General features: G+C 33.3%; 1 protein-coding gene across 3 annotated transcripts in view; it reads left to right on the top strand.

Annotated features, from left to right (window-relative positions):
* The first annotated feature begins 87 nt into the window (after positions 1–87).
* Positions 88–12,302, top strand: part of LOC134267182 (exocyst complex component 3-like) — a 37,982-nt gene continuing 25,767 nt past the window's right edge. For all 3 annotated transcript variants that reach the window (XM_062749403.1, XM_062749402.1, XM_062749401.1), the window contains exons 1-8: positions 88–179; positions 318–462; positions 1,162–1,218; positions 1,550–1,662; positions 2,032–2,122; positions 2,550–2,656; positions 2,925–3,006; positions 5,336–5,484. In XM_062749403.1, the coding sequence (XP_062605387.1) occupies positions 88–179; positions 318–462; positions 1,162–1,218; positions 1,550–1,662; positions 2,032–2,122; positions 2,550–2,656; positions 2,925–3,006; positions 5,336–5,484 (836 nt within the window). The remainder of the gene's footprint in view (positions 180–317; positions 463–1,161; positions 1,219–1,549; positions 1,663–2,031; positions 2,123–2,549; positions 2,657–2,924; positions 3,007–5,335; positions 5,485–12,302) is intronic.

The raw sequence follows: 12,302 nt of genomic DNA, 5'->3' as shown, positions 1-12,302 counted from the left end.
CGCGAGAGGTCACGAGAGTAACTAGTGGGGGAACAACGGAAGTGCTGAGATGATGTAAACAAATCAAATAAACGTGGATAATAGTTAATGCAGAGTAATCAAGAAAATATTTGTTTCTTTGAAAATGAAAAACACCTGTGCATAGATCAACAATTGATTTTCTTCACAGCGTTTTGTTCGTACGTATATTTAGCTCGAAATATCTCTGTGTTTGTCCACGCCCACAAAACAGTACAGGATAGATTTTTAAAAATGAAAATGAACTGGTAGAATTTATGTTGCCTTAGCATAACGAAAAACATGAACTGATATTTCAGATACAAGACTCAAAAAAGAAGTTATTCGAGTATTCACAAAATGGCTGCAGAGTCTACACTGAGTCCACCAGCTCCATTAGATCTTGGGAGGATGGAAATGGAGGCAAAAGAAACTGCCAAAAAACACATAGCTAATTTGTTGCAGGTAAACTTGATAAACTCAATGCTTCAGATGATTGAAAAGAAATCATGCAAGATCAAATCACTAAACATGTTAAACTGGTTATCTTTAAATGAATAAAAAATTATAAACAAATTGACAATGCATTCAGTCTGTCTTTGTCCTTTTAAGATCAGCTACAGCACACAAAGAGTGATATTTTGTCTGCTTACAGGTGAATTTGATATTTAAAAACCATGTATTTATTGAAGCAATTTCAAAGATTTTTCTTCGTCCTATTAAGTTTGAGATTACAGGATGTGCATCATCAGGCTCCAAAGTCAGAAAACTTAGATGAGCCCACTTTCAATCTCAGTCTCACTTTTTTCATGATACATTCTTTTTGTAAGTTTAAATTAGGACTAAAATAAAAAAAGAGTTCATCTTGATTTTAAGGCCATGGAGCCAGGGATTCATTCTGATCATAAATAACCACTACCATCAGCTAGCAAAGCAAATATTTTCTTAAGTTTTATCAAGATAAGTTTTTGTTTTAGGTCTTTATCTCATATGTTTTTTCTGCAGATTTTTTAAGTAGTCAGGCAAAGATTTGGACTTGCAGAAAGTTTAGCAAACAATGCATTAATAAAATCTTGTTTACACTTATATGAAATTCTTCTGAAGTAAATAATGCATATGTTCAGGATGTTTGACAAGCTCATTTGTTTTTTAAATATCTGACAGCGACCAGAGCAGTTGGAGAGGGTGGACCAGTACAAGAGAAGAATTTCTCGAAAAAAGGTACACGCATCATATTAGTAAAGAATTCATAAAATGTACCAGTGGTTAATTTCTGGTTCTTTAAACTTAATTTATGTGTATAGATAGCATTTGGATAAAAAAGGTCAAGAAAGTAATATTCACTGTTTATATGCTTACTGGAGTATTTTAAATACTAATGTATCATGTTCCTTAATATTCCATCATATTTTGATAAGAGTTACCTCCCTTTAAATGCATTTGTTTTCATACCAGACTGAAATCTGTATTACATAAAAAAAAACATTGTGTGCATGTTTAAAAACAAAGAAATATTGAATTACAATAAATCTTATGTACCCTGGTATTTCAGGCATCTGTGGACACGATGTTGAAGACTGCTGTACAGTCCCAGCTGGATGGAGTCAGAACTGGACTAAATCAGCTACAGAGTGCGCTCCAGGATGTTTACGAGATAAAACAGAGGTGAAATAGCTCAGGTCTTTTGATCAGGACTCAAATATATCTGTAATTTTTATTTGTGATTGAGAAAGTATCATTACAGTATCATGCTGTGTCATAATGTGTTTTGCGTGAAAATGATGATGTAAATTGTGTGCGTGGATTCTTTACCTGGTATATAAAAAAAGAGTAAAACATTGAATTTTAGGATAAACATGTGATAAAAAAATCTCCTATTGCTCAGGATAAATAACAAACAACTTGTTGGATAAAATGATATCCAACCACAAATCATTGGAGGTCTTGATATATATGTGATTAGGAGTTGTACCTTTATATTTATCATTGTATACCCCTTTTATAATACTTTGCCTTATATGTGTTTTATAACAGACTTGATGAAGTAGAAGAGGCTTACAAATCCATCTCTCCTCTCCATACAAAACTGATGGATCTCAAGAAGGAAAACACCAGATACTGCCAGGTCTGTCAAACTTAGACTGGATTAATAACAGTGTACACATTATTGTTAAACATAATGTTTATACTGTAAACCAACTATTATTTGCGACATCTTTTACGTGTATTTGCGATTCATAATTTAATTAGCAAACAATTCATGACTTAGGAAAAATTCTCTACCAATGCAAAGCAAAATAAATGGTTTGTGGCGATTAAAATTCGTGAGTTAAAGTAGATCACGAAACTAGTGGAGATTTCTCACATGCCAATAAAAGTTGGTTTATACTGAAACTATTTCCAAGCATCTGAACCCCTGTAAAAAGTGATGACAGTCTTCATGAATTATGCATTCTTATTTTGATGAATGAATCACAGCAGAGGATGCCGACTATTAAAACAACAGGGATAAATATTTAAAATTTTTTTTTGAAATTTGGAATTCATTACAGCTTGCATCTGCCATGGAGAACCTGAAGCACATATTTACTGCACCAGAAATTGTTAGAAAGACGGAAGAGCTCATCAACGAAGGAAAACTACTTCAGGCCCACAAACAGTGAGTCTGACACTAAACCAAGAGGGAGTTGGTTTATACTTATTCAGCATGTTTATAATTTACAGTCTCTCATCAACATTTCTGTTCTTTATCTCAAATATAACATATAATCTGATTTCCTTGACTGTTTTTCAAACAAAATATGGATTTCAAGGGATGCAACTCTTTTAATGAACAGCATAATTTATTTCTTTAATGACAAGTTAAATGATGTATTAAATATCCTCAGAATTGCATCATCATTAGGTCTAAAGTGTTATCTTTGCAGCTTGACAGACTTGGAGCAGTCTAGAGATGACCTTATGTTTGAATTATACAAACAGCCCCAGCAAAGCCCCACAGACAATAATGTAAGTGTGTGATTTAGAAGTACAGTATTTACATTTGCTGTGTTTTTCCACTTGCAATTGCCCAACTGTGAAATTGATTTGAATACCTTTCTTTTATACTCATGTGTAGAAATAATCACAAAGAAACTTGGGCTAAGGTAGTGTCAAAATGATGCTACAGAGACCTTAATAAAACTGCAACGGTATAGGGCAGCAAGAAATTCAAATTTTGAGTATATTTTTGGTGCTCTTAAAAATGTAAAATGTAAATATAAGGCATGTTTTTAAGTTAAGTGTGAATTATTTGAGTGTTAATCACACAGACTTGCACAGCACACTTCATGAAATATGCCTATGTTAGCCCTAGCACTCTTCATGAAATATGCCTACATGACAAGTCTGTGTGATTTACACACCAATAACTCACACAAAACTTAAAAACATTCTTTGAATAATAATACAGACACACACACACACACCCTCTCTCTCACACACACACACACACCCTCACACACACACACACACAAACCCTACAGCCAAAAGTGTTTTATTTTGAATACAATAACTTAGGGATGTCTTTTACAAATACATGTAATAGACAAACAATGTCTTTATAAAAATCACACAGGTTGTGATACAAACACTGGTACTGATCTAAACATATTGTATAGCCACCAGAGAGCCCTTTAGACAATGAGGATGATGTAAGTGATTTTTCCATTAACTAGGTTAACATTCCACCAATTATTTGCTTTTGCTGCTAATTAAAAATTCCTCTAAGCACACACACTTTTTGTTCTAAGGAGTATATATGATAAGAGCTAATTTTGGCCCCCTAAAAATCAACATTTAAGAATGACATTCAGATATGTTTAATTGATATTTATTTTGAAGAAGAGATTATATTAGAAATATTTCTAATATATTTTTCATATTTATATGCACTCTCTAGCTGTAATTGACATGAGAAATAATTCTATTTTTGCTATCTAACAAAAAAGCCAAAAATATGCCTTTTTCTTGATGTTTTTTCTTATGGGAAACATAGAGCGCAGAGTAGAACATACATTATTTTTCTGTCACTAATCAGTATTAGATAGATACATCTTTGGTAAAAATATAAAGCTTGTTCAAGGCTGTGCTCTATATTTTCTGGAAGAAATACTGCTTGAAAATTAGCAGTTTTATACAAAATATGCTAAAATGGCGGGAGAACGTGATTTTTATGATGTCATATTTCTAAAATAATGGCATATTGATCAAAATGAAAATGACCAATTAAATATATAGCTGTATAAATTAAAGCTATATATAAAGTAAAATTAAGATACTCATTTTAAGGGGCCAATTTAGACACTTACCATATATCGCTCTTTGGCCCTGGTTTAATTTACAAGAGCCCCATAGTAGTCAATCTGTTTGTCAGTAGTATGTCTGTCCACAAATTTCCTGATTTATTGTAAAAAGTTAAAATTTAGTACCTGGATTTGATTTCACCATTCATTGATAATTAAGACATAATTGACAGCTTGGCTGAAATTTGTAGATAACAACTGGGTAACAGGGTAGATTTTTAAATGGAAATATTTCTTGAAGTCTGTACAGAAGTCTGTCTGTTAGCCTCTGTTTGTTTTATCCATGGATATGATTTTGTCAAGAAAAATTCTTAGAAACTGAAGCATGGATTTGTCTATATATTTCTGTACACTTGATTCACAAAGTAAAGAAGCTTAACTGAAATTTTGACCAATACTAATTTGGACTGAAGATGCCAAAATTAATGAGATATGATACTTTAATTACATATATTTGTATTTCAACAATTTGTAAAGTATGGTACCTCATTAAAGGACAGGTGGTTGCTATTAAGTTTTACAATCTATTTTCAAAAATTGAAACAATACAATGAATGGTATTTTAATGTTTTACTGGGCCATGGCATAGTTCATCATTCTGAAAATATATACAAGCAATTAAATTTTGACTGTAAATGTTCACACTTCAACACACTTAAGATATATTAAATACTTCCAGAGACATACCTTTTCTTAAAAAAAATCCCAGTCTGGGGTAGGGGGTATTTATTCATTCTGGATAGGTCTAGTTGAGTTTTTACCGGTACATATTCTGATGTGTATACCCCTCAGGTGGACATTTGCTTCTGGTCAGCTCTCTATCTCTTTCTCTTTTCTGTGCTAAGCTTTTATTTCTTTAAGATTTTTTTTTTAGCAAGAAGATGTTTAATACTAAGTCTTGCACAATATAATGCTTATCATACCTGATTTGAGGTATATTAAAACTGGTCTTTCAGAAACAGTACTGTAGCTTTTTATATTCACTTTTTTGGCAGACTTTGGAGAAGTATTTCCGAGATGTTATAAGCTTGTCGGATCAGCTTGGTAAACAGCTGTGGGTGATTATACAGAGGACGTTAATGTCGGTCAGAAGGGAGCCAACTCTCATTGTTACGGCCCTCAGGATCATCGAGCGGGAGGAGAGGTAAGGCTGCTATAATATCTAAAACATATCAGGCCCTAAGACCAAAACTTGAGAATAGATGGAAGCCAAAATTTAGATTTTCAATTTCTTGGTTTTAATTAAACAATCATATTTAAAAAAATTACAAGTATGTGAAATATTTGAATACAAACACTTACTGTAAATTTGGCTTAATTTTCTTGAATATTTCAAAAATGATACAAATTTGAAATTTTGATCCAGTCTGTTCTCAGTTTATGGTCTTCAGGCAAGAGCACTCAAAGCTAGCCAGAGGTCACAGACCCTGTGAAAGCCAGCAGAATTAAAGGCTTCAGTGTGTACCATTGATGCAGTCATCCAGTGCCCTTGTTTGTATTTGTTATAAAACTACGGGGTGTTCTTTTCACTGATCAAATGTGATAATTTTTAGAGCTGTCCAAGAGGCTTGAAAATACTGGAATTTTGGTGAAAATATTGAAACCGCTCACCAAAAAATGTACAAAATTTCGATCAAAAATCAGTATAATAGGTCATTTTATCTCTTAATTTCAAATCAAGAACTGTAAATGTAGTATTAATTAATTACTACGAGTAACTTTTAGATCTTTAAGAACTTGTGCAATCCACATGCTTGGTCATTGTTGAGTTTTGTAAAAAGACTTCCCCAAGTGCAGTAGAGCGTAGCATGCAAAAGAGTGTCTCCAATCAGCTGTAGTCCATGATTATAATGGAAAAACCAAGACAATCATGATGTGTCAAAATGTTAGAAAAATAAATCATTTATTGAGATGAAAACTTGTATAGCATCAACATAACAATTACAGAGAATATAATACCGATTTCCATCCCACAGCTTATCATAGCACTGGATATTTCATTTCTACTCTTCCTCAAATGTACACATACAATGTCAATGTATATTCCCCCTGCTGAAATACTCTACCACAGTTTTAGTGACAAACATGTATTCAACACTACAGACACACCCTACTGTTGATTTAGTTTCATTACACACAACTGGTACACTCTACTTAATGTTTAAATATTACTGTGCACCACAGACACACCATACTAATATTTTAATTATTGTACAGGATAGATTATGATGTACAACAGTTAAAAGTTATTTTGCCTTACACCCACACACACTATACTGTTGATTTATTGTCACAAGTATCACAAGTGATACGCTGTACTACTGTAACAGTTAAATGTTACCGAGCCTTACACACACACCCCACTGATACTCTCTTATTGACTAGTCTCCACCGATTCTGTCCAGGAACTAGCAATACTGTATCATCCATGTTGTCCAATCGGTTAGACAGTACCTTAACCATGTAATGCTGGGGTACACAGGAGAAATGTCCATACCAGCACTGGCCAGTGGTGCAGCGGTACTCCTTAATGAACTGAGGATAGTGGCCAGAACCCAGGTTTCTCCAGTGGAGAACTGTTTGACAGGTCCATTGTCTCACGTATTCACTGACTTCTCCATGCATTGTGGGATTTCTGCTTTTCTTTGATAGTAAGAAATTAGAAGTAAGGTTGGAATACTGCTGTAGCAATTCTGTCGGTGAGGTATCACCTGTAAATAGTGGCAGAACAGTTCCCAAAACTGCACTCATAACTGTGATTGCTTGCTGGAATGAAGAAGAATGGACTCAGTATAGTGTAGTTGCAACCAGGCTCTGGGCCATAAAACTTTGACAAGCCCACTTTTGATCTCAGTCTTACTTTTCCATTCATTCCTTAAGTAGATCTGAGATTGTGTAAGTTTTATGGTCCCAGAGCCAAAAATATTGATGTCTTGAAACTATGTACCTTCTAAATCTTGTTGAGGCACCCTCGCTCATCACAATAAATATGTATATGAACATGGTTCGACTTAGATGCTTAGTGTAGAGAATAGGCATTTTAATAAATTGATTGCATTCTTGATGCATTTTTTTATTGAAGAAAATATAATGAGAATGCCAGAACCTGACCCTAGGGCCAGAAAATCTAAAAGAGCTGACCTTTGATCTCCCTGTTCCACTATATACCGGTTTTCCTTTTGTAAAAAATGAAACTGATCAAATGTGAGCTCATCTCTAGCCCCAGAGCCGAAGCCATGAAATTCACAACTTAGACAGAAGTATCCTTGCTCATTATTACCATCATGCACTTAGTTTGTCTACTTAATGCCTTGGAACCTTGTCCTAACCAGAGACCCATGATCCTGGGTTGTGAATTTCACAATTTTGGTAAAGTTCGAATTGATATTTATCATGCAAACAGTCTGACTGCTAATTAATTGGTTAAAAAAAGCCAAGCTGAATTAAAAATATGGAATAAGGAATTTTTTTTAATGTGTAAAATTTGTTTGAATTACTATAAAATTGTAATGGAAGATAAAACATTCTTCAAAATCTAAGACATTGTTTAGTAAACATAGATAATACCGTTGCTATTGTCTTAAAGGTACTTGGACACAGATTTGAAGTTAATATTTTCTCATTTTTTCTGTATAATATCAGGAATTATATATTTTAATAGCATTTCACACAAAAATTAATTAAAAATCTTATTTCATTTTAAAGTTATTAAAACTTTAAATTTTTTTGCGGGTTTGATTGACACATCCTTGCACTTTCACAAATTTTAACTTTATTCTTAATCCTTAGGAAAAGTGGCAATTTTGATGTGTTTTAATGAGAAATATTAAAACTTTTATCAAGAAAAATAATTTTATTCAGAGTAGAAATGTTAGAAAGCAAAACACCTTCACAAGTATCGTCATTTCGAACTAAGAAATGCGTACAGAGTTTAGCAAATCGAGCACACTCGTGTTATGTACACAGTTTTTGTAAATAGGGCTCAAGTTCTGTTATTGTTTATATTTAGAATTCACCGGGTGCGTTCAATCATCACAGTCTGCTTACCACAACTGCACGGACTGACAATATATTGTGTGTTTGTTTTGATTTCGAACGTGTCTACTCTGAATTTTCTGGATTATAGTATTAATATTTTTCATTTATACAAAACGAGATTGCCACTTTTCCTAAGGATTAAGAATAAAATTAAATTTGTGAGAGTGCAAGGATATGTCAATCAAACCCGCCGAAAAATTTGAAATTTCAATATCTTTTAAACGAAATAAGATTTTTAATTAATTTTTGTGTGAAATGCTATTAAAATATATAAGTCGTAATATTATAGAGAAAATAATAACTTCAAATCTGTGTCCAAGTACCTTTAAGGACAGATGATACAAACAACTGTTTTCTTTGGTGGAGACTTAATATCATGCCACAAGTTCAGAAAAGTGGATATTTCTTAGAAGTTTTTCTCCAAAGAACTGGAACATGAAATAGACTGGGAAAATATTAGTAATTTTTCTATAAAATTACAAATATGGACAAAACACACTCAGTAAAGGTTTACAGATGGAAACAAATTTTAGAATATGTTACATTGGTGCTAAAAGTGTAATATAAACTTTAGAAAAGTATACCAAGCCAGGTGAATTTTATCAGGAAAAGCAAAATGGTAAAAATTAGCCTATATGATATTGCTCAATTCTTGTCATTTTGCTTTTCCTTAAACATCTTTTAAATTAATGTATTTGATTTTGTTTGAGGAATGCACATAATTTCAGACAATTTGTTGTAAATTTGATTATGAAATAAACATATTAAAACAAGTTCTTTAAAACAAGAAAAAAAACTTCTTACTGTTTGAAAGGTATTCATAAAAATAATTCATAAGTTAAAAGAATGCTTTGAATTCATTGAATTTTCAACATATTTCATAGAATAATACAAATGAACACATTAAAAGAAGGCATTTAATTAAAAGAATGAGTTTAGATAAGTATAATTTCCTAGAAAAATTACAAATTAACTCAATACAATAAAAATAAGTCATTTCATTAAAAGAATGCTTTTAAATAATCATAATTTGTAGAAAAGATACATAACTAACTCTATCCATAACAAATAGAGAAAATTAAAATTATTTTTTATCCAATTTTTACAATCTGAAATTTTTTGGGGCTGAAAATTCTTATATATGCTATCACAAGTTTACTTTTTTGTGATGTTTTAAATACACGTATATAAATTTTTAAATATATGCAGTTTATTTATTCAAGATTCTTGAAATAAGTTTATTGGAAACAATTTCTTTAAGAAACTTAGAACTTACCAAATTCATTTTCTTAGCAGAGGCCTATAAGGTGTAACTGACAAATCAGAAATATGCTATTTTATATATATATACCCAGTAGGTTTTCTCAAATGAAATGAAAAGGATCAATAAATGGGAGAAACTGTTTTTATATACGGTACTTTTTAGCGATATATATTAGTCGACAGAATTTTTTTTGAAATCGAGTCATGTCAAGTTGTCAATAAGATTAAAAAACACTCATTTTCCTATAAGGGGAATATTTACACCCCTCCCCACGCAGTCATGAGGTGGTTTATTATTAACCTGAGAGTACCAAAATACTGACGAGATTTTATTAAGCCAGCAGTCGTAAGAATCCACACAATCCTATTGCCATATAATCAATTAAATCTCGTGTTTCCTATGAAGTCTGACGTAAGTAATATACCTTTATTTTAAATACCAGGGTATGTGGACCTCATTCTTATATAAATAGTATCTTATTATATGTACCTCATTATGTACTTAAAGGCTGTCTTTATAAGACTTTTATTAATTATACCCCACGCAACTAGTTGCGGGAGGTATAATGTTTTTGACCCGTCAGTCAGTCAGTCAGTCAGTCCGTCAGTCAGTCAGTCAGTCCTCTTTTTTTGTCAGCGCAACTCCTCATAAACCGCTGCACAGAATTTGGTCAAACTTTGCAGGTATTTAGGACACAATGTGTAGATGTGCATATTCCCAGAAATTCCGATTCCATTATTTTTTCCCGGAATTTCTGCACTTTTTAACTTAGGCATTTGGCCATACCTTGAATATAGAGATGAACAGTTTGTCAGCGCAACTCCTCATAAACCGTTGCACAGAATTTTGTCAAACTTTGCAGATATTTAGGACACAATATGTAGATGTGCATATTCCCAGGAAATTCTGATTCCATTATTTTTTCCGGGACTTTCCGCACTAAATACTTAGGTTTTTGGCCATACCTTGAATATAGAGATGAATAGTTTGTCAGCGCAACTCCTCATAAACTGCTGCACAGAATTTCGTTAAACTTTGCAGATATTTAGGACACAATATGTAGATGTGCATATTACCAAGAAATTCCGATTCCTTCATTTTTTCCAGGACTTTCCGCACTAAATACTTAGGTTTTTGGCCATACCTTTTATATAGAGATGAACAGTTTGTCAGCACAACTCCTCATAAACTGCTGCACAGAATTTCGTTAAACTTTGCAGATATTTAGGACACAATATGTAGATGTGCATATTACCAAGAAATTCCGATTCCTTCATTTTTTCCGGGACTTTCCGCACTAAAAACTTAGGTTTTTGGCCATACCTTTTATATAGAGATGAACAGTTTGTCAGCACAACTCCTCATAAACCGCTGCACAGAATTTCGTTAAACTTTGCAGATATTTAGGACACAATATGTAGATGTGCATATTACCAGGAAATTCCGATTCCTTTATTTTTCCGGGAATTTCCACACTTTCCAACTTAGACTTTTTGGCCATATTTTGAATATACATATGAACAGTTTGTCAGCACCACTCCTCTTAAACTGTTGTACATAGTTTCGTCAACCTATGCAGATACATGTATTTAGGACATATTCCATTATTTTATCCCAAAGAGTTTTGCCTATTATTCAAGAAAATTTCTCAACCCCCCCCCCCCCCCCCAACCACTTCAAATTAATGTTTGGATTTGTATAATGCCAAGAAATTTTGATTCCATTATTTATCTAGAAACTTCATTCCACATTTAAATGTCCTCATATGCAAGACATTTTGATGTGAAGATTTTTTTGCAATTATTGCCCTTTTTAGCTCACCTGAGCCGAAGGCTCAAGTGAGCTTTTCTATAATCAAAATTTGTCCGTCGTCTGTCGTCGTCGTCGTTGTTGTTGTTGTCGATGTAAACTTTTCACATTTTCATCTTCTTCTCAAGAACCACTGGGCCAATTTCAACCAAACTTGCCACAAAGTATCCTTGGGTAAAGGGGATTCAAGTTTGTTCAAATGAAGGGCCACGCCCTTTTCCAAGGGGAGATAATCATGAATTAGAGAAAAATTAATGGCATTTTTAAAAAATCTTCATCTCAAGAACCACTGGGCCAGGAAAGATGAAACTCATGTGGAATCATCCTCAGGTAGTGTAGATTCAAGTTTGTTCAAGTCATGACCCCGGGGGGTAGGGCGGGGCCAAAATGGCCTATCAAAGTTTTACATAGGAATACCGGTATATAGGAAAAATCTTTAAAAATCTTCTCAAGAACCACTGGGCCAGGAAAGATGAAACTCATGTGGAATCATCCTCAGGTAGTGTAGATTCAAGTTTGTTCAAGTCATGACCCCTGGGGGTAGGGCGGGGCCAAAATGGCCGATCAAAGTTTTATATAGGAATATATAGGAAAAATCTTTAAAAATCTTCTTCTCAAGAACCACTGGGCCAGGAAAGATGAAACTCATGTGGAATCATCCTCAGGTAGTGTAGATTCAAGTTTGTTCAAGTCATGACCCCCGGGGGTAGGGCGGGGCCAAAATGGCCGATCAAAGTTTTACATAGGAATATATAGGAAAAATCTTTAAAAATCTTCTTCTCAAGAACCACTGGGCCAGGAAAGATGAAACTCATGTGGAATCATCCTCAGATAGTGTAGACTCAAGTTTA

This window comes from Saccostrea cucullata, unplaced genomic scaffold (genome assembly GCF_032062105.1).
Source record: "Saccostrea cucullata isolate Sc308-1 unplaced genomic scaffold, CSIRO_AGI_Scuc_v1 ctg1951, whole genome shotgun sequence".
NCBI lineage: Eukaryota > Metazoa > Mollusca > Bivalvia > Ostreida > Ostreidae > Saccostrea > Saccostrea cuccullata.
Note: the sequence above shows the minus strand (reverse complement) of the source record. Positions and strands in the feature narration are given on the sequence as shown.